The sequence below is a fragment of the Leptonychotes weddellii genome, chromosome 10 (assembly GCF_054177405.1).
Source record: "Leptonychotes weddellii isolate Sample4059 chromosome 10, ASM5417740v2, whole genome shotgun sequence".
Lineage (NCBI taxonomy): Eukaryota > Metazoa > Chordata > Mammalia > Carnivora > Phocidae > Leptonychotes > Leptonychotes weddellii.
In genome coordinates this window covers 25,814,285-25,836,354 of record NC_138378.1, presented here as the reverse complement: position 1 = coordinate 25,836,354, position 22,070 = coordinate 25,814,285, and the positions used below count along the sequence as shown (strand labels likewise).

Genomic DNA, 22,070 nt, shown 5'->3' with positions numbered 1-22,070 from the left:
TCTCAGTGGATGTTCCCAGTGCATCTGGGACCAGAACCAAAGAAGCCCATGGGCAAATGTGCCTATTTATCACAAGGAACAAGGACGCCGGTCAGAGCAGGAACTCTGGCCAATTCATGTGGCAGAGGCTGGACCCGAGCTAGGCCCAGTTCCCTGCCCCTCTCAGCAGGGAAGGAGATTCCTGGTGGTTTGGGCGTGCACCCCTTCACCCCCCTTTACCTCCAGGGTCAGGCTGGGGTTGTCCAGGATGATGTCCCTTTCTATCAACACCTCCGCCTCGTCAGACACCTGGCACACAGCTGTGGTCCGGATCATGTTATCTGTCTTCAGGTACTTCTCATACTGAGCATATGTAATCTTCAAGGGATGCCGTATTTCTGGAAGGAGAAGCCGGGGAGGGCAGAGTGAGAGGGAGGAGGGCTGACTTCTGGAACCTTCAGAGCTGAGGCCAAGCCAAGGAGGCGGGGAGCTGGCCGGGAAGGTCTGCAGCCCTAGGCTTGACTGAGCCCTCCCTGCCTGTTCTGTGGGAAACGTGCCCCCGTTCTGTGCAGCTTCCAGAGCAGAGGCCGGGGAGGCCCTGGGCCTCTGACTGGCTGGGCAGCTTCACAGGAGAATGGGATGGTAGGGACCAAAGCTTCCTCCCATCCTGGAAAATGTCAGAGGGCAGGAAAGAATACAGAGGCTTACGGATTGCCTCATGATGACAACAAATAATAACTAGGAAGGGAAGCCAGGGATTGGCTCCATATGCACTTAGGATCCTCCCGGGCCAACTAATAGTCTGGTATTCTGCTGTGACAACACCCCGATCTGTCTCCCCACCTCTGGTCTCTCCCGCTTCCCAGTCACCCCCACACACCTGGCAGACGCGGCTTCAGAAGCCTTCCCCCCCCCAACATCATGCTCCTCCTCTTCCTTGTCACTTGAAATTTTCCACGACTCCTCGCTGCCTCAGAAATAAAGTTCAGACCCCTCGATCCGGCCCTGTGTCACTGCAACCTAACTCCCCTCTCCCTTGAAGGAGTCCTCGGTGTTTCCCAACGGTCCTTTGCCAACACAAGTATATGGTCACCTCCGTGCTTGGACATGCATGGTTCCCTCACGTGGAAATGCCTTCCCCGGCTTCTGTCCCTTTACCTGGCTCCCCGCAAGCCTCAGGGCCCCTCTCCTGCCTCTGTGGTCCAGGTCACTCCCACCTCTCTCTCTCGACGGTCATGCTGGGTGGCCTGGGGTGCCCCGGCACCCACAGAGTCATCTGCTTTTCGAGGAGGAAGTAGCCTCTGCCGTTCCCACTCGAGAAATTAGCCTGGCCTGCCCTGAGTGGGCAGATGAATGTGCAGAATGGATTTTTAAAAGAATTTTTTTAACCATTTCCCTCATGTGAGCTATTTTTGGCCTGCAAAAAATAGCTCTCCCCTTGGGCTTTGAAGGTAGCTAGCAGCCTGGCGGTTGCTTCTGGTGTGGGGAAGATTTCTGCTACAACTCTGCCAGAAGCCAGTTTGCTAGGGACGCTGCCTTCTGACAGGTGTAAAACATCTCAGTTTCCCTACAGACAGAGCTCTTTCAAGATGGGCTGTATAATTAATCAGTTTTTATTTATGTGAAGCAAAGAGCCACCCCACCCTTGTTAACCTGCTTTGTAAGGCTCAATTTTTCATAACAGCGTGGAGGATTTTGCCAGTGTGAGCACACCTGCCTGCTAATCCTCCCAGAGCGCCAGGCTCTTGCTGCTCCACCTCGCTCCTTTCCCAGCAGCCGCGAGTCTCTGTTCCTCCCAAACTCTCAGGCATCACTGCCCTGGGGAATCAGGAGACTCCCCAGCTGGCAGCTACGCGGGGAGGAACACTGGACAAGGGTGTAAGACCCTGCTGTATGTTGCAGCCCTTCCGGGGTCAAACCTGAAAAGTGATTCATTGTGGGGTGGGGGTGGAGAGTCCCTGGGGCGGGGGTGGCAGAAATAGAATCTAGAAGATGGGGGGTGGGCCTGGATTTAGCATTAGGAAACCCAGGACCAAGACCCTGCTTTCGCCACTTACTAGCTATGACACTTAATCTCTTAAGCAAGTCACCATCTCTCCAAGCCTCAGTTTCTGCCTCTGTAAAAGGTGATACTGAAATCTGCCCTTTTCAGTAGGTCAAACGAGAGAGGATCTAAGGAAGCACCCTGTGCGCTGAGTGAAGTGGTGTATACCTCTAAGGGATATCGCAGTGGGGCTATTAACTGCCAAAGCCTCCCTCCTTCCTCCCCCCTGGTGTGGAAGGATTCTGGTTGGCACCACCCTGATTAGCACTGTTCCCCATGACAACTTTCAAGCCTTCAAAACCCACGGCTTAACCACAGTGATGGTGTGCTCCTCCTCTCTTAGCTGAATCCGTTCCAACAGGAACTCTCCAACCCCAAAAGAACATTAGCCATCTTGGATGAGTGGCGTCCCCCACAAACCACAGGACGAGTTACCTTCTTTGGGTCCCAGGGACATTGTGATGGAGTCCTTCCACACCTCGTGTACCAGCTTGCCGTTGTAGACAATGGTCCAGGCCGTCATGTTCACGGTCACCGTCTTTATGTCACTCGTCAGGTTTTTGAGCAACAAGGCCAGGCTGACTTCTTTGCCCACCTCCAATAGGCCAGTGACCTTGAACCTCCCCGAGATGCTGGGCTCCTTTTCCTCTCCTGCCAAATGTCTCGCAGATGTGGCGCTAAAGGACGCGTGGGGTTTAAGTTTCCCCAAGGCCTTTTCAAACACTTGTCTCTCCCGGCTGGAACCTGCATGGTGGGAAAAGAGGGAAGCTTCTCAGGGACGGGGTGGCAGCCTGGGACTCGTTGGCTCTGCAAGGATTCTGATCCAAGCAAGTGTCCCTGCTCTCCGGGTCTCTCCATTTCATCCTCCTTAGTGCGAGGCTCACTGACCAGCCAGTCTGTGCGCTCTCGCAGTCAGCTCTGCATGTCCAAATGAGCTGTAGGGAAAGCTTTATCAGCACCTGCACGAAGTTACCATATGGCCTGATATTTCTAACTAGGTTAGATTTCGTCTTCCTTTTCTTCGTTTTATTTTCGGAGAAAAGATCTCTTGTGAGAACAAACAGCTCCTTTAAACATAAGTAACAAAACATAAGTAACAAAAACTGAGTGGAAAAAAGGTTATAATGAGATTATAAGCAAAAAAACAAAAACAAAAACAAAAGGTTATGGTTTAGAATTTTTTTTTCAAACCACTTTTCCATGTTATTCTGCTTTGTTTCTAAAGGTGCTTTGAGGTCAAAGAGCAGAGCTTCTGCCCTTGTCAAAAAAGAACTCTGCACGGTTCGTTTGGTCCCATGTTATGACTGGTTTAAGTTGTCGAGAGACTTCAGGTTTTAAAAACACAAAGGACGGATTTTCTGACTCTGACTCAGATTGTGAGGGCTGTGGAATGTGAGCATGGCCATGGTATACCCTCAAAGTCATGGCTCTTGGGCACTAAGGTGAGTAACCGCTTGCAAGCCTCTGGGCCCGTGGTGGCCACACGGTTCACATAAGGCTCCCTGCCTTGACCCAAAGACAGATCTACTATTAAGGAGAAGGTGTGTTGACCTTCCGGGAACATGGGCAGACATACACAGAGAAGAATTACCATGTTTATATCTGCAAACTATACTTAGGGCCCCCATCTTCCCCAACTACCATGAAATTTTGAAGACACCAGATGGCTTATTATAAGCACTTTACAATTTAGCGAGGCCTTTCCGTAAGTTCCATGTAACAACTGGCTGAGACCTCAGAGGCCAACTCATCCAAGCCCATCACGTTAAAAGTAAGGTCCTAAGGACAAGAAGTAACTGGTCCAATCAACTGGTCTAATCTTGGAGTTAGAGGCAGAGAGGGGGCAGCCCCCAGGTGTCTACACCCATAGTCCAGGGTTCCCTGCCCCCCAACATCCTCCTGAAAAGGAGGCAGGCAGCCAGATTACCCAAGCTGATAGCTCTTGGTGGGCTGGGTTCTTTCTGGTGCCTTTCCATCCTGCAGCAGAGTTGTAAGTCCACACCCAGGGCTGATGTCTGTGCAGGGAGCTGAGCCTTCTGTGCCCGGGAGACCTCAAAGCAGGCGTGTCTGCACCATGAGGCTCAGAGCCCAGATACCTATATAGGTCACCTGATGGGTTGACTCAAGACTAAGCTTCCTGCTGCTGTTTTCTCCTTTGGTGTTGCCATTGCGAAAATGCTTAGCAACCCACTTTATGAGCTTTTCCTCCCTGGGGCCCTCGCAGACAAGCTGGCATCACTCGGTAAGGAGAACGGGCAACAACAGGCAGGGTGACCAGCTTTGCTGTCACGCAGAGAGAGGCTGGGGCATCGCCAAGAGTCTTGCCGGAACCACCCCCAACATGGCCATGGCCTGGCCCCGCTCCGTGGCTTAGGAGATTTGCCTGGGACGGACAGAGCCCCTCAATAAGCACAATCAAGGTATATCAGTAAAGGAAGGACCCCCACAGGACATCTATCCCAGTAAGCAGTGCACTTCAAAAGGCACCTCGGGAGGTCATTATTCCAGCGACGCCGCAGATGTCCGAGTTGATAAGCATCACCACTATTTCAGAAGTCCTCTCTCGGTGCCGGGCCCTGCACTTGGCACTCTCTGTACACCAGCTCATTTAAATCCTACTGAAGACAGGCATTGCTGTTGTCATTTTACAGGTGAAGAAGCAAGGGGTCCGACATCCTAAGACTCCTCCTTGGGGTCTCCTGGTGATCAGTGTAGGACTGGAGTTGACCTCCAGCCCCTGGTTATTTGTTTCCTGGCCCCTACACTTGTTTTTCTATCGTGACAGTGTTGAAAAAACTTCTCCTACATCTGTGAACTCGGGCGGGGGGTGGGGTGGGCAGGGGTCGGGCAGGGGCCCCATCTGCCACGTCCCTCATTGCCTCCCCAGAGCCGAGCATGGAGTGGGCACTTGGGTGGGTCTCAGTACGTGTGTATTGACTGAGAGAAGGGCTGTCTGACCCTAGCCATGGGAGGGCCTGCACAGGCAGATTGGGGACCACCCTGAGGCCACCAATCTCATGACCCTAGGCCCATGCCTCCAAATGTCCACATGTACCACTACCCGGAGGGGTTACCTACCTGGACCTGGAGTCAGACCTCATCTCCTGAGCTCTTTCTCCAGCTTTTCTCTTTCATGAACTGCGGCTGACACCAACAGCCAGCAGTAGTGAGAGCTTTGGGGTTCACTTTAGGGTGTGTTCTGGGTGCCTTTAGGAGAGCACTTTGCTTGGCCCCTCAGAACCTGTGTTGTGTGAGGATCAACCAAAGTGTCTATTTCCAAACACACTAGAAAGAGACATGGGACGCGTTACGGAGTGACTGGCTTGCTAGAGCCAGCATTCATTTACTTTTGGCTGTTTCTACAAATGAACGTCACCTTCACACGTGGAACTTTGTCACTCTGGAGAGTGGCCGGGTTGGGGGTGGTTCCGGCAAGACTCTTGGCGATGCCCCAGCCTCTCTCTGCATGACAGTCCCCAGCGAAACAGGCTGCTGACTCTGAGAGCAGTTTCCAAACTGGAGTAGCTAATGTAATTTGCGGAGAGGCAGCTTTGTAGAAAAACGAGCCTTCCCCGTGACTCATGTGGGTGCTTCAGGCTTCTTGGGGAGACTCTGATGCATGCATGGCATGAGCCCACCTCTTCAGGGTCTTTGTCCATTTCTTTGTTCAGATAGTGTTTCCTGCCTGTCTTTCTTGGAGGCTCAGAGAGCAGACTGACCGAGAAATTTCTCCTAGAGCCCTGGGCAGTCTCGGGGTGGGGGGTGGGGAGAGGCATGTTTCTTCCTGTGATGTCCAATCACAGGGCTGTCACCCCAGTTGTGGGAAAGGGACACAGCTGGAGAAGAGCTGGGCTGACAGTTGCTGGGTCCCATGGCAGAATTCCACTGGCACCGCATCTGCTTGTGACAGTTCTGTCCCCACTGGAGATAGTCTGTGGAGCTGGACGTTAGGTGCCAGGGAGCAGTCCTACCATTCAGGCAGAATGCGCAGAGAACACAGGAGGAGTAGGAGGGATTTTCCCTTCTCCACCCGCAAAGCTGTCTTCCTACCGTCAAGCCCCGGGTCGCACAGCTCCACCAGTGCCCTGCCTACCTTCTGGATATTTGTACTTCTCCGTGATGTCCATGCGAGAGTAGCTGCCCACCGCCTTGGTGCTGATGTACTTGCCAACGCTGTGAGTGTTCGAGGCATTCTGCCTCTGAGTGTTGTAGTAGTAGTCATAGATCCAGGTGATGCGGTCGGCGTTTACCTCCGCAAAGACGAAGGGCGTGTCGAAGTCCAGGTTCACATCGCCCTCTCGGACGGCAGCAACGGAAGTGGGGCCGCACTGGAACACCCCTAGTAGTGAGGTGCAGAGACTGCGTGCATGCCAAAGCCAGGTGCCACAGCCCACCCCAGCACCTGTGCCCTAGGAGCCACCCCTAGCGACACCACTCCCCTGCCTCTCCCCCCGATACCCCTTCAGCCCCCGCTGCCTGCCCCCCTTATGTGGCACTCAGCATGGAGCCTCCTGTTATCTTCTGCATGGCACGCCACACGGAGCGTCCTTCTGCAGAAGACTGGCCCCATCCTGCCCTCCGCGGGCGCGCGGTGGATGCTGACCTGCCACCCTTGGGCTGTCTCCTTTCTTACCTCTTGTGCTCACGGCTGCCTCTTTTCTATCCCTACAAATCATCCTTCCCAATTCCTCATTCCCTATTCCTGGAAGTATTCCCTAAACCCAGCCCATAGGAGTCTTGCTCCTCTGAGCTCCCAAGCCCTGTCTATCACCTTCCTCTTCTAGCACTTGGCACAGAGATCAGATAGATGGATAGACACGTAGATAGATATGTAGATGTAGAAATAGATACAGAAGATAGAGTTTCATTCACGAAGTGCCCAGCTGAAAAAAGTAAGGTGCAGCAGAATAGAAAGAAGGGAATTATTCTGTTTGTGTTTGCAAGACAAATAGACAAAAAAGACACATATGGGGCGCCTGGGTGGCTCATTCAGTTAAGCGTCCAACTCTTGATTTTGGTTTAGGTAATGATCTCGGGGTCGTGAGATCAAGCCTCATGTCAGGCTCCGCACTGAGCATGGAGCCTGCTTAAGATTCTCCCTTTCCCCTCCCTCTCTCTAAAAACAAAACAAAACCCCCCAAAACCCCCAAAACCACATACATGTATTTTTATATGCCTGGAAGAGTGATTTTCAACCTTTTTTTTTTGCCATGATCTCTATATTACGGCACATAGATGGTCCTAAGACAAAAGTTTTACAGGACAATACTTGTTCTTATTGTGTCCAATGCACCCTGAGATTTTTTCTTTTCCTCTAACCCCACTTTCCATGCCATTTCGCTTCATTTCTTTTTTTTGCTTCTAAAAGATTTATTTTTAAGTAATTTCCACACCCACTGTGGGGCTCAAACTCACAATCCCGAGATCAAGAGTCACACGCTCTATCGACTGAGCCAGCCAGGCACCCCCATTCCACTTCTTTTTTTTTTTTTTAAGATTTTATTTATCTGACAGAGAGAGACACAGCAAGAGAGGGAACACAAGCAGGGGGAGTGGGAGAGGGAGAAGCAGGCTTCCCGCAGAGCAGGGAGCCCAATGCAGGGCTCAATCCCAGGACCCTGGGATCATGACCTGAGCCGAAGGCAGATACTTAACAACTGAGCCACCCAGGCACCCCTCTACTTCATTTCTTAAAATGATAGTCACAACTCACTAACTTGATTTTATAACCATTAATGGGTTGCAGTGAAAAGTGTGAAATACAGAGGCCTGGAAAATATCTGGAAGGTTACCCCCCACCCCAAATCTAGTAATGCTTATTGCTTCTGGTAGAGGGGTTGGGTTAGGGTAGGGAGGTATGACTTAGCTTTTATTGTTAATCCTTTTAGAATGGTTTGAAATTTTTTTAACCATGTGCACATATTATTTTTATAATTATTATTATTTTTTTTAAAGTAGGCCCCTCACCCAGTGTGGAGCCCAACGCGGGGCTCGAACTCACGGTCCTGAGATCAAGACCTGAGCTGAAATCAAAAGTCAGATGCTTCACTGACTGAGCCACCTAGGTGCCCCATAATTTTTTTTTTTTTTTAAGTTTGAGAGAAACAATTCAGAATGAAGGTAGTGAACAAGATACGCCCTGGAGGTCATAAGAAGGGAAAGAAAACTTCCTGGAGTGTGTGGGACCCAAGCTCGGAAGGGAGTGGCCAGAAGTGGGAGCAGAAGCCCTGGGCACAGGGACAGGGACGGGACCAGACAGCACGAAGGAGAGTTTGGTTTGGCAGAGGGACACCATGGATGGGATGGAGGTGCCGGGAGTCGTGATCACGGAGACCTCCAGCCGAGCGGGGGAATTTGGGCTAAATCCCTGGGCGACGGGGACCACATGGTGTCTGTGCTGGGAGACATAGGCTGCCAGAGGCGGTGTGGGGAAATCACTGTTGGCGGATCGCGGTTTCTTTCCCTTGCTGCCTGGCACGTGCCAGGGCCTCCACAGTGGGGACAATAGTTGTGTGGGAGCGGGGAAGCCACTCATTTAAATAGCAGCCTGAGCCAGGCAAAATTAGGATGAGAAGTCTACTCTGAAAATATTTTTGGTTTAATTCCATCGTGCCTTCCAGAGATGGAGAGCCGCTGTCTGCTACTGTAAAGAATCGAGAGGCCAGGACAGAGAGCGAAACCCAGAGAAGGGGGTGGTCAGTGGGGCCAGTAGAGGGTTACCTTGGCTCCTCTCCTGGGGCGTGGCGTCCAGAACCTGCCATCCGTTGTACGAGGGGCCCAGGTCAGTCCGCACAAACCAGCCTTCATTCCAGACGTGGAAATTCCTGCAGACAGAACCAGACTGCAGAGCTTGCCCAGGGCCACACAGCCGGAGGTGACAAAATACCACGTCTCTGGCTGAACAGTGCAGCACCCCGTACTCATCATCGAGTGAGTCTACCCTGCCCCAGCTACAGTGCTAAACCTTGCCGAGCTCTGTCTCTCGCAAGTCCTCACAGCACTGTGAAACAGGTACCATTTTTCTGCCGATCTCATAAAAGGGGAAACCGAGGCTCAGAGAAGTTAAGCAGCTTGTGATGGCAGAGTCAAAGCTTGGACCCAGGTAGGCCTAACCCCCAAACCTGGGTCCTTGACCATGACGTTCTACTGCCTTTCTGAGAAGAACGGCTCCAGGTGAGAGCTGGCAACCAAGCAGGCCAACAAACCCACACGGCTTTCTCGTGTGCGTCCTGCTGGGGAACACCTCTGTGTCTCCCGTCGACTGAGAGTGCATGGGGCTCCAGCGAGGAGGACAGCTCTGGCTAAGAGCCACATGCTTCCGGGCTGAGGTGTGGATCGAAGAATGACAATCACCAGTCCTAAAATGTTCTTCATCAAAGGCGTCCCCACGTCTCCCAATCTGCATGTCTCAGTCACATCTCCGGGGATAGCCGATTAGCCGGTCTTAGGCATTCCATCCTGTGGTTCTGCCCTCTCAATCTGGTCCTCCTTTGCACACCCCATGCAACTGCATTAGCCCTGGTTCTGGCAGCTTTGATCCAACCAGAAGCTGTGAGTCCGACATGAACCCAAGTTCCATCCAACGTGAAAACAGATTTTTTTTATACTCAGGAAGTGGAGAAGATAGTTTAACGCAGAGTACCAACTCAGAAACTATAAAGGAAATGACTGATAAATTTGGCTAGGTGAAAATATTAAACTTGCATATACCAAACAACCAACCAAACTGTAATTCTGTTTCCTCTATGGAAGAGTGAGCTCATAACAGATGGTCCCTTCCGCAGCTAACAATAAGCTCCGAAACAAAACCAAAAACCAAAAACCAAAAAAAACCAAGACAGCTACTTGAGAGTGAACAAAACAGAAAGATTTTGGAAAGGAGTCAAAACGTGGAGGAAGGAGCCAGCACGGGGCAAATTGCACTTTTGGTGACTTGGCCCCAAGGACAGGCCACAGTTGGGGTGAAGTGCAGGGCAGTAAAATCTGTAACAGACAATCCATATTTTTCTGACCTGAGGAGCCAAGAAACAGCCCAGGTCAACCGGGGCATCTAGAGCATGAGGGGGAGGCTCTGGAAAGGAAGGAGTCAGAGAAAGAAGATCCCAGATTAGTTCATAAACTCCGCCCGAGTCTCTGAGCGATTCTGACCCATGCATGTATACAGACAAGCAGTCTGGCTGACGATAAAAGAAGCTGAGCGAGATCTGAGTCGTTGCCGGCTCGCAGTCTGGGTCCACCCCAGGCAGGCTGTTGAAATAAACTAACAGAATCCCGACATACTCAATGCCCAGGATACAGACCCAGATGACTCAACATACGAAGAACCAGAAAAATGGGATCTATCCTTCAAGGGAAAAAAGACAACCAACGGAGTAACCTTAAAATAGTACAGATGCTGGAATGATTGGACAAGGACTTTAAAGAAGCTATTATAACTAAGCTCAATGAAATAAAGGAAAACAGGGCAACGACAAGTGAAAAGAGAGGAACTCTTGGCAGAGCAAGAGAAAAGATGAAAGAAGAACCAAATGGAAATTTTCAACTGGAAAAAAAGACCCCTATCTTAAATGAAATAATTCAGTGGTTGGGCTTAGAACGAGAGGACGGAGGAAAAGTTCTGTCAGCTTGAAGATAGACCAGCAGAAATTGCCCAAGCTGAAGAAGAAAGAGAAAAATGATTGAAAAAAAAAATAAAATAGAGAAGATATATATAACATGTATAGGCAGAGATTTACTGTAATTAATATTATAAAGTACTTACATATCAATAAGAACAACACACAAAAGAACAAGTGAAACACACCAATAAAGGACGATGGCCAGGCAATTTTTATAAGAAATACAAGTGATCCCTGAACATATGAAAATAGTTTTGATCTCACTACCATGAAAAGGAAATTAAAGTGACAAAGAGATACTGTTACACTCATAAGATGACAAACATGAAAGCCCAGGATGATACACAGGACTGTGTGATACTCATTTCCAGGTGTGGGAAAACAAGCACAGTCAGAGCCCACTGGTGGGAGTTGAAATTGGTGTGATATTTAGGGAGGGCCATTTGGTAATGGGTATGAAAAACCTTTAAAAATCTACATTCGCCGGGGCGCGTGGGTAGGGGGAGGGGCTGAGGAAGAGACTCTTCAAGCAGACTCCCTGCTGAGTGTGGAGCCCGCTGTGGGTCTTGATCCCAGGACTCCGAGATCAGGACCCAAGCTGAAACCAAGAGTTGTATGCTTAACCGACTGAGCCACCCAGGTGCCCCTACTTTTTGTTATTTTATAATCAGGAAAAATGTGTTTTCCTTTTGCGTGTTTGGAAGAAGCTTTATGTGGGGCCAGATGGGATCTATGTACATGGGGGAGTTGTAAACTCTTCAGCTATTGGAGGAGTTGGAAGTGCCCCATAAGTACTTATGGGGTGCTACCTGACCCGGCTAGTCCTTCAGGGAACAAGGGGAGATACAAAAAAGTCAGCTCCGAAACAAGGCAGAAGGGGATTAGGCCCTAAGAGGTGAACAGATGATTAAGAATAATACCAACCAATGATATGAATGGAGAAAAAGAATACTCTTATTTACTACTAAAATGAAACACAGGTGATCACAATCTTTCTGGAAGGCAACAGTGATAGCTGTCATAAGCCTTTAAAATGCTCATTCCCTTTAACCCAGGACATACCCTTTCTAGGAATCTTTCTTACAGGACTAATTGTGGATGTGTTCAAGATTTGCATATACGAATGCCCATGACTGTGTTATATATAACAGGGAAAAGAAGGGGAATAGGGAATGGTAATAGTAACAGTAGGAAAAGAAATAATGGTTCAACCATACGAGGGAATACGATGCACTTAAAATCTGATTTTTGATGATTATTTAATGACATAGGGAAAATGCTCAAAATATAGTGTTTCGGCAAAAACACATGATTTAAAACTGCAAAGTTGGTTTCCAGGTGTGGGAAGAAGTAGGATGCACCTATTATATACTTTGTCTTGTACCCATGCCTTGTAAAATGTGTAATCCCAATTCCAGAAACGACAGCAACTGATAGAGAAAAGATTGGCTGGAAAACTATCAAATATTAAAAGTATGTGAACAGTAAGATTACAGATGACTTTATTCCCTATAATTGTGAGGGGGGAGGTCATCATAAAAAATTATCGCTAGCGGGGCTGCCTAGGTGGCTCAGTCGGTTAAGCATCGGACACCTGATTTTGGCTCAGATTTCGGGGTCGTGAGATGGAGCCTGGTGTAGGGCTCTCTCTCCCTCGCCCTCTGCCCCTACCCCACAAACCCCCCTTGTGCACGCTCTCTTTAAAACTATCCCTAGGAAGACCCACAAAATGTCTTTTTGAATGGGTCTTCATGATCAGTGAGAATTCGCCCAGGAGAAAGCATGGAGTGTGAGAACATGATCAAGAGACAAGACAGGGATGAGAGAGCACTTTCATGTTCATCTAGTTCCTGGTAGAGAACCCTAGGGGAAGGGTGGGTTGGTAACAAAACTGGTAAGTAGCCGTGTTTTCATACTTACTTTGGAGGCGGGAATTTAAGATGGAGCAGATAACAGATACTCTTGGTCCCTCCCTCATTTGGAAGCCAGCTTTACTCACAGTTATTTGAGATGCATGTGCTTTTCAAATGTCCAAGGGCGCCACCATGGAAATTCTGGTTGTTTCTGATGGTATGCATGCTCTCTCCCACCTCCCAACCTTGGGCTCTGTTTCTGTCTTGAGGGGTTTCAGGAGGAGGAGCTCAAGAAAAGAATGCACTGTAGGTATCAGAACTACCTGAGGCATTTCCTAAAAGATGTGGATTCCCCTATCTCCCTCCACCTAGTCAATTCTAATGTAATTTTGGAAGTTTATAAGCCACTGCCCTAGAGACAGCATCTGAGTTATACTTACCTTTGAATTCATGGGGTCAAGAGGCCCTGTCTAGAAAGTGACCTCCAAACTCCTACCTCTTCCACTGGCAAACTATTTGTCCTTCCAAATGCAGCCCAGATACTGCCTCCTCCAAAAAGTCTTTTCCTGCTGGAAGAGTGCCAACCATATGTCTGTGCTATCTCTGAATCCTGCACATAACTCAGTTATTTCACTTTTTCGACTCCATAATTGCCTGTCTTCTTATGCAGCTGTCAGCTCCTCTGGCCCAGTTCCTGCATCTCCCCCCGCCCTTGGTGCCCAGTGCCCGGGGCAGGGTCTAGCACACGGTACATACTTAATCATGTTTTCTGGAGCCTGAGCCTCTCTTGGAGCTGGCTTCCTTGCTGCAGGTCTGAGCGAGGTACACTGGGGCGGCTAAGTATTAGTGGAGGCTGGTTGCCATGGAGAGATTGCATCAGGAGCCAGGGGCGTCCGCTGGGGTGTGGTTGCCAACAGCTTTTCCCCAGAACTAGCCAACTCCACCTCCCTGTGACAGGGCAGGGCAATCTCCACGTGCCTGCTATGAGCTATAGAAAGTCTACAAGTAGAGTCAGCTCTGTGACTCTAGAAATTGGGGAATCAAGTCAAATGAATTAAGAAAAAAACAAGCCAGAAATGTCAAGGTAAAGATAACCTTGGTCCTACTGTTCCAAATCGTTTGCCTTGCTTAGTGACTGATCAAGGCCCAAGAGTCCTCCTTTACAGTGGCTCAGAAGGGAACCGTGGAGAAGCAGCATCCCAAACTAAGGTCCCCGCCCCCACCCCAAAGCAGCCTGATTCTCAAGAAGCGGACACTCCAGAGGCTTGTGCCTCTTAAGCCAAACCACTGGCATGAGCAGAATGGTTAAGAAGAAAATGACTCCAGCGGATGCAGTGAATGTGATTTAAGGAAAGAAGATCTAGAAGAAATTGCTGAGGTCCCCTGATCTAGCCCTTCATTTTACAGATGGGAAACTGAGGCACAAAAAAGTTAAGAAACTTATATAAAGTCATACACTTATTAGAGAGCCTAAATATCTCTCTAATTTCTCTCCGGGGCTTTGTTTTCTCATTCATGAGATCAGCAGGTCCCTCCCCAAGTCCTACGGTTGTCTGACTTGGGAGAGTTCTGTTGGCAAGACTCTGCATCCTAGCCCTAGCTTGGACACGAATTCACAGTTTGACTTTGGTAAGTCATTTCTCCTCACTGAGCCTGTGAGGTAGCATTTAGTTTTACGGAGAAGTGACATCTGCTGCCGAGGTGTGAACCAAAGAGCCCAGCTTCTCCATCTGCACGGGCTGGACGGCACCCAACCTCACCACAGCTCTGGTTGGTGTCCAGCCAACCAGGAAAATCTAAAGTTAAGCAATGTTCGGTTGCTCAAGGTAACATTAATCAGGAGTAATACCAATGTTCTCTGGCATCTCTCTGGTGCTTTATAGTTTACAAAACTGCCTGGGTTCAAATCCCATCTCCACCATTTGCTGGCTGTGTGCCCTTGGGTGAGTGACTCTGGGCCTCAATTTCCTCAATTGTAAAATGGGATGATGATAATGGTGCCTACCTCATTGTTTCTGAAAAGTAAGTGCCTGGTACACAGCAATTGCTCAGCAAACTATTTGCTCCTGCTGTTATTATCAAGAACTTTCAGATGCTTACTCTCACTTGATCCCTACTTTCTATTACTTAGGCAAATCTGGGCAAGCTTCTAAAAGCTTCCAACACGTGCAACACACAGAGATTCAGATCGAAGTGTTTCTGTCCAGACCCTAACTGTCCTTAAATATTAGGCTGGGGAAGTCACTCCAGGCAGAGAGTGACTCGTGGTTTATCTCCCCCTGGGTGGGATCTATGCAGAAGGGTCTGTAGAGGTCCCCTGGGAAGGGTAGCTCTCATACAAAGAGGAGGGTGGGGATCAAAAAAATTAAAGCCAGTAAGAGACTGAAGTGAACACCTAGTTCTGGGCCAACCCTTATATTTCCCTGATGGAGAAACTTGGAACCAGAAAGATGAGGTGGCTTACACAAGCCCTGGAGCAAGATGGTAGTGGGGCTGGAACCAGGACTCAGGACTCCCTGTCCTCATTCCATCCAGTGCTGGTAGGCAGCAGCTTGGGGAGGGACCTCTGGTTGCCACTGATTTCACCAGAAAGCCTGGTGGGGGGGTAGGGCTGAGAGGGTAAGAGAGGAGGAGACCCCCAGCAAAAATCAGAGCTTTGGGGCCTGACATCCTCCAATGAAGCCAAAAAAATGACAGTGGAGACACCGTGGGCCCATACTCATCCCAAGATAATTATATTTGGAATGAATTATAAAGCTAATGTGGGGTGGTAGTATGAACCAGTAACCAAGAGATCTGAGTCCTAATTCCAGATTCAGCTTAAAAGCCCTACATTTCTGCTCCCAGGAAGCCTTCCTTGGTGACTCCTTCCCTGAGCTCCCATGGGGCTTACTGTCTGACACACCTCCCTGGTCACTAAACATCCTCGACTAATGGCTTCCCCATCCCCTGTCTTCCAACAGCACCAGAATGCTTTCAGTAGAGGACTGACTCTCCAGCTTTCTGGTCCCTCTGCGGATCCTAGCACAGAGGATAATCCCAGAAGGGGTACGCCCAAAGGGATCTCCCTTCCCAAATAATGTTGGACAAATCATCACCTCTTGCGAAGGAAACCAAGGCCAGGAATGGCATTACCCCAGCAGTGAAAAACAGGTTGCAGAGATTTGGGACACAACAACAAAAGAAAAAACCAGGGAGGAGGAAAAAAAAAAAAAAGACTCATTTATGAGTAGTTGGGAAACAACATCTTGTTAACGCAGCAATGTCATTAGACAGAAAGTTGTATGTGTGCAGATCAGGAAAGAACAGCCTGAAACAAGCCTTCTCTTCCTCATTACACCCTAGAAGCCACGTGACCTCGGGTGAATTACGTAAGCCTTACTCTCCTTCGGAGGTGAGGGGATATTTATCTTACTGAGTTCCCATGTTAGTGTGGGGTTGTTGTTGACTTGTTTTAACAACTTTTTCCGTTCATATTTCTTTTCCTTTGACTTTATTCAATTGGTTACACTAAGCACATTTCAGAAAAGTTGGACCTCCTTATTCTGGGGATATGAAGTAATAGGAAGTCTCTTATACAGACTATCTCAGAATTGAATATCTGGAAATAAGATGGCAACCGCTATCAGGTTATTTAGCCCTATATGCGTGTGAGTGATTATGTGTTTGTGTGTGTGTGTGTGAGAGGGGGTATCCTTGGAAATGGATTAAAAACAATAGATTGTTGGCATATATGCACATACTTCTTTGCATTTATAGGCACATAGAATCTATATGTACATGCAGATATAGACAGAATCATTTTCAGTTACCACTTGGTAATAACTTGGCATATAGTATGATCTCAAATAGCTATAATAATATTTATTTTAGGGCGCCTGGGTGGTTCAGTCGGTTAAGCGTCTGCCTTCAGCTCAGGTCATGATCCTGGAGTCCCAGGATCGAGTCCTGCATCGGGGTCCCTGCTCAGCGGGAAGTCTGCTTCTCCCTCCGCCCTTCACCCTGCTCTCTCTCTCTCTCAAATAAATAAATAAAATCTTTAAAAAAATAATATTTATTTTATGTATATATACTACTGTATGAAATTATAGATACATGTCTATAAATTTGATACAACTGACTTCCAGGTACCACCCATTAGACATTACATGTACATATGTGCATAAAGATACATGTGCACGTGGCATTACACACAAGGCTTCTTCTTTTCAGTTGAAATCCAGAATAAACCGACTTTTTATTCTATCAGTCAAGGTGCATAAAAAGTCCACATGCATAAGAGGAAATGCACCGCTTTCCTTTAAGCAAGCCTACAAGTCATATGGGTTGCCTGAAACAAGATAAATTTATATTCGGTACTAGAAAATCAAGAGTTTCTAAAGTAGCTTAGGGTCTAGCGGACCCTCTAAATTCAGAGCAGTTGCCCAGAGCCCATGAGCCACTGGTATTGGACCCTTCATCCGAAGGCGAGACAGTGGACTCCCAGACTTCGCAGAGCCCTGGGAAGCATTGTTTTGGGGTCTTACGAGAGGTCTCATCAGCATTGCCAACATTCCCATTCTAAAGCTTGCGCTCACGTGTTACTTGCCTCCCAGCTCCTGTTTGGACCAGGGTCCCAGGACCTGGGGGGCGGGGGGAGGGGGGGAGTCAGAAGCCGCTCAGGTTCGGTGCTCAGAAAGGGTCAGCTACTCACCACACGCTATCACTGCCTTTGTCTATGGGCCTCCCGTAGCGGTCATAGTACACGTCCACACTGAGGTTGCGGTCTGTGTCATGAGCTGAGTTGAAGTTGGTGACCACCCGGGAGGGAATCCCGAAACACCTCAGCACTGCAAGTCAAGGAACGGTATGAGGACCCGGGCTACAGCGGAAATGGCACCTTGGGCCCCCCGCCCCCCACGGTTGCCCACCGTCCCCGAGTACCTGTGTTGAGGGTCCCAGCAAAGACCCAGCACTGGCCATATCGGACTGGCCGGAAGCCCCAATTTTTCCATTGCTTGAGGATCTCCACGCTGCCATTCCAGTTCCGTGGGTCCAGGCCACCCCTGTAGTTGCCACTCCAATTCCCAGAGATCAAGCCATTGTCATCGTTGCCATTGACCTGAGCAGAGGGAGCCCCAGATCAGCGGAGAGTTCAGGGGACAAGGTGGGGAGATGAGGAGGGAAACCAGGGAGATGTCAAGTGGATTTTATGTGTCTGCCTGGGTGATTTGGGGATGATAATTGTAATAATGATCCTCTAGGGGTCTTGAACAGTTTATTAATCTAAAAGTGTTTTGCTTAATGGGCCCCGATCGACTGCCCCTAACCCATCTATCAATCCCGTGAGCAGGCTCACAGGGTAACCTGAGGCTCCACGGCTTGTCAGGGGCAAGGCAGGGTCCGTAGGCCAGCCTGCTGGTGATTTCTTGCCAGGACTCATGGGCTGTCTTTGATGTCTGACTTGGGAGTCCATGTTTTGAAACTCAATTTGGGGATACTGGTCTTCTGAAAAGGTGCCTTTAGAACTTTAGCAGCTAACTTTTTGGAACGCATGAAGATGGAATATTGCTTTTCATTCATTCATTCATTCATTCACTCACTCACTCATTCGTTCAACTGAAGGCCTAATTCTTGTATAAGCAGCACAGGCAGGATGCAGTGTGAACAGAGCACCAGATTAGGAATCAGGAGACCTGAGTTCCATTGTCTTTTAGAGACACATATTGTAATATTTACAGATGAAATGATATAATGTCTGTGATTTATCGAATACTCTGTAAAGGAGGGGGTCAGCACTGAAACCAGACTGGCCTTGAGAAGGGGACCACAAAAGCTGGTGGTGGGTACCTGGGAGATTGTTTTACTGTTTCCTCTATTTTTGTGAAGGTCTGAGCTTTGCCACAATTAAAAGTTAGAAGAGAAAGAAAGGAGAAACCAGGTTTTAAGCCCAACTTTGCCACTTGTCAGCTGGGTGACGGTGGGCAGGTCAGTTCACCTCTCTGGGCCTTTGTTCTTCACCTTCCTTCCCAAATAGGGAAAGTTAGAAACAAATGGGCTTCCAGGAACCGAGTGTTCAGAGTTAATGAAACTTGGACCAGCATTGATTGACCCCAACCGCCCAGTGAGAGGTCCTGAGCCCCGCTCCCTGTCTTTGTGGGGCTCCACATGTGGCGAGGCCAATGAGAACAGAGTCTGGACACAGAAGGATCCTTGCCCAGCACAGGCCGGGCCAGCCTTCCCCAGCCCCTCTGCGGAAAGGGTGCACTCCTCCCCCCACTTCCAGCAAGGCCTGGGCTATAATCACAGAATCAGGCAAGATGGGCCTTCTCCACAATGGAAGATTACGTAGCCCATCCCATCTCCTGAGTCAGAGGTGCTCCAGCCACCAAAGTGGTAATCAGCGGGGTCATCTCTGGCTGAAAGCTGAGCATTTCAAAGCCCCATCCATACAGGCCGTAATTAGCTCAAGGCAGAGAGTGCAGGGAGGTGCAGCTGAGAAACTTGGCACTGAAATAACGTGGTTTGTCCCCAGGGTCAGAGTGAGTCAGCAGCTGCTGGAGTCGGCTGGCCTCCCCCACCCTCTCCTGGGCGTATGAGGCTCAGTCTTCCTCAACCTCGGCCTCGGCTCCATCCCACCTCTCCCAGGCCACTCCGTTTCCAAGGGTCAGCCCAGGCCCCACTTCCCTGGTTCTTGCCCGCTGCCTCCGTGGCCCCATATCCCCTGGGCCTCCCCCTCACTCCTTTCCTGCCAGGCTGGTGTCAGCCTCCCTTCCTTCAGGAAGCCCTCTGGTTATTCAGCAGTCAGAAGATTGCCCTGATGTCTAGCAACCTATCGAGCGTTAACTCAGGTATGTTAAAAGGAAGGAGACGGAGAAAGGCCTAGGCCATTAACAATAACAAAAAAGTTAGACGCTTCTGGGCCATGAGTTTCAGAGGCTTAAAGTTCAAGAATGCTTCAGCTTTCCGCTTTTTAATTTAGAACTTTTGAGCAGGTGGTGACCATGTTTGGACACTTTCTGAGGGAGGCCTTGTCAACACACTGAGTAGTGAGAGATAGACTCCTCCAGGGCGCAGTGTGTGTGTGTGTGTGTGTGTTCGGGGAGGGGGCAGGTCTCACGTGGAAGGACTGAGTGACTGCAAGAGGCCCTGGGCAGGCATTTGGAGGACTTGTTCTGGTTTGACTCAGAGACGCTGTGCTGTGAGCCAGTCCCTTCAGCGGCTCGGGGTTCCCCATCTAGGTGCTGAGTGGGCCAGCCTGCTTCGGCCCAGGCTGGCATCTGAACACTCGACTGTGGAGGGCAGGGATCAAAGCAAAGGAGGTTAATACCTCAGGCTCACTTGGGAACTTACCCTTTTCCCCAGGAGGCCCAGTGATGGAGCAGAATTTCAGCTTTGCATCCTCCTAGCCTGGGAGACACCAAAAGGGCAAGTTCCCTTATCTTCTGAGAAAGGCCTCAAGATAGAGCGGACAGGGCCTTGAAGCCTGGCAGGCCCGGGTCCAGCTCGGCCTCTGCTGTTCACTCACCAGGGGGTCGGAGGCAAGTGCTTTCATTTAGAGGAGTCTCATGCTCTGTGTGTGCGAAGTGGGATGGTCATAACCACCAACCATATTTTGTGCGGCTTCCATGAGATGACGTACGTAAGGAACACATGTACCTAACCCGTAGTTGAGTTCAATCTACGGTAACAACTGGTTATTATGGTTTTCCTATAACTCACCATTGCACTGAGCACTCGGCCGACGTATTTGGGGTCATTTCTGCGGGCCACATCAGTAGCAGGGTCACGGCGGAAATTCAGGCTGTGATCCAGGATCGAGAGGCAAATGTTCAGAATGCCTTGTTCGAACTGTTCAAAATGGGACCATAGGTGATGGTGAAAGAAATGACATGGACTGTTGGCTAATTAAGGGTACAGGAGCTAAGCGGCCGAAAACCACAGGAATGACCCGGGGCCTTCCACTCTGTGGCCCCCCAGGACAGAGAGCTCCCGAGGAGTAGCCACCCAGCCTCTAACCCGCAAATTCAGCCAGAGCCCTGGCTATCCACCAGGCCCTTTGTCGAGGTCCCTAAACTGAAGGAGACTCCCTCACTATCGTGGCCTTGGGAGCAAATCTCTTAGCCTGCCTGGTCCTCGATTTCTCCATCTGTATAAACAGGGGATCAGGCCAAGCTCATCTCAAAGTTTCCATCTGACTCTATGGTCTTGAGCATATTATTTAGACTTCTGGGAAACTAATCATGAAGATAAAATATCCCACTAAAAGAAGATTTTGAAGCCATTTTCCCAAAATAAGACTTATTTTTAGTCACTGCTTCTCAAATGGAGAAGGCTCTGCTTTCTCTTGCCTTAGGGTCTTTGCATGTGCTGTTCCTTCTGCCTTTGATGCTTTTCCCCAAGACATCTATTTAATTCCCCTGCCCTCCTTCAGGTTTCTGATTAAAAGTTCTGATTGAAAGGGAGGCTTTTCCAGACCACGCCATCAAAATTAGCCTCCCTTCCACCCTGAGGTGCACTGCATGCCCTTACACTTTTTTTTTTCTTTTTTCTTCTTTCCAATGAAACTTGGCCCAAAAATTCCAACATATAAAATATATAGCTGACTTGCTCTGGTTGACTACAGATCGGGATCTGGAGGCCCATGCTCTGCCCATCCCCTCCTGGATATCCAAGGCACCCCACCCACCCTAATACCTTCATTTATATGCTGGAAAGAAGGAGAGGTGGAGGGAATCCCTGAATGTTTTCTAGGAGCTCTGTGGATTCAGATGGGGGGGGAGGTTACAGTAACGAAGGACCAGGAGGCTACGGCTTTAAGAGGCCAAATGCTCCTACCAGGGAAGTTCTGTCGTATTCTTACATGGAATGAATAACAGAAAGTACACTATTATCCCAAGTGGCTCTTCTAGGCCTTATCCTCATCTGTGTATCATGGTACCAATAAAAACCCCATTTGTATTGATTTAGTTATATATTTGTTTTGTCCACTAGAGGGTGAGTCCCTCAAAGAGGAAAACGTGTCTTATCTGTCTTCTGGGTGCAGAAGTGTGCAGCTGGGGCCTGGCACATAGTAGGTGGTCAGTAAATGTCTTCTGAAGGAGTAAGTGAATGAATAGAAGGGCAGGCAAATAGAGTTGGGAACTTCCACCTCTCTGCAGGGCCAGCCACAGAGCTTCTTGGGTAATAGGAACAGTATCCCCAACCTCCTTATGACCCTTTTACCTGTCCGAAGTTCCAGCCAACCATGCTGATTCGATTCGTGCTCCCCACATAGATGACGCCGGCATCCTCCTGAACGTACTCCTCTCTCTCAGCGTGGTTACTCATAAAGACATCATCCTCTGTTTGATACAAAAATCAGATGTCATGAACTAGAATCTTACAGAGGACTATAGAAACCAGTCTTCCTCCCATTCCTGAGTACCGGCTTAGTGGCTGGAGCAAACCATACCTGCAGCCCTTCCCTCAACCTCCACTAAGGAATGAGGCCTTGAACTCTAATGCTTCCAACTCATATTGTGGCAACTATGAACTTGAAGAAGCCGGGATGACCTGAGGGTCTGGAAATGAGACCCTAGGAATGAAATACTTGCT

At 49.2% G+C, this 22,070-nt stretch overlaps 1 protein-coding gene across 1 annotated transcript in view; it reads right to left on the bottom strand.

Moving 5' to 3' along the window:
- The window catches only part of TGM3 (transglutaminase 3), a 38,931-nt gene that overhangs the window by 4,828 nt on the left and 12,033 nt on the right, over positions 1–22,070 (bottom strand). Inside the window, exons 4-11 of the mRNA XM_031027000.2 lie at positions 21,699–21,817; positions 20,196–20,324; positions 17,418–17,595; positions 17,188–17,323; positions 8,744–8,847; positions 6,117–6,362; positions 2,459–2,767; positions 220–377 (exon numbers count right to left, since the gene is read on the bottom strand). Of these exons, the coding sequence (XP_030882860.2) occupies positions 220–377; positions 2,459–2,767; positions 6,117–6,362; positions 8,744–8,847; positions 17,188–17,323; positions 17,418–17,595; positions 20,196–20,324; positions 21,699–21,817 (1,379 nt within the window). The remainder of the gene's footprint in view (positions 1–219; positions 378–2,458; positions 2,768–6,116; positions 6,363–8,743; positions 8,848–17,187; positions 17,324–17,417; positions 17,596–20,195; positions 20,325–21,698; positions 21,818–22,070) is intronic.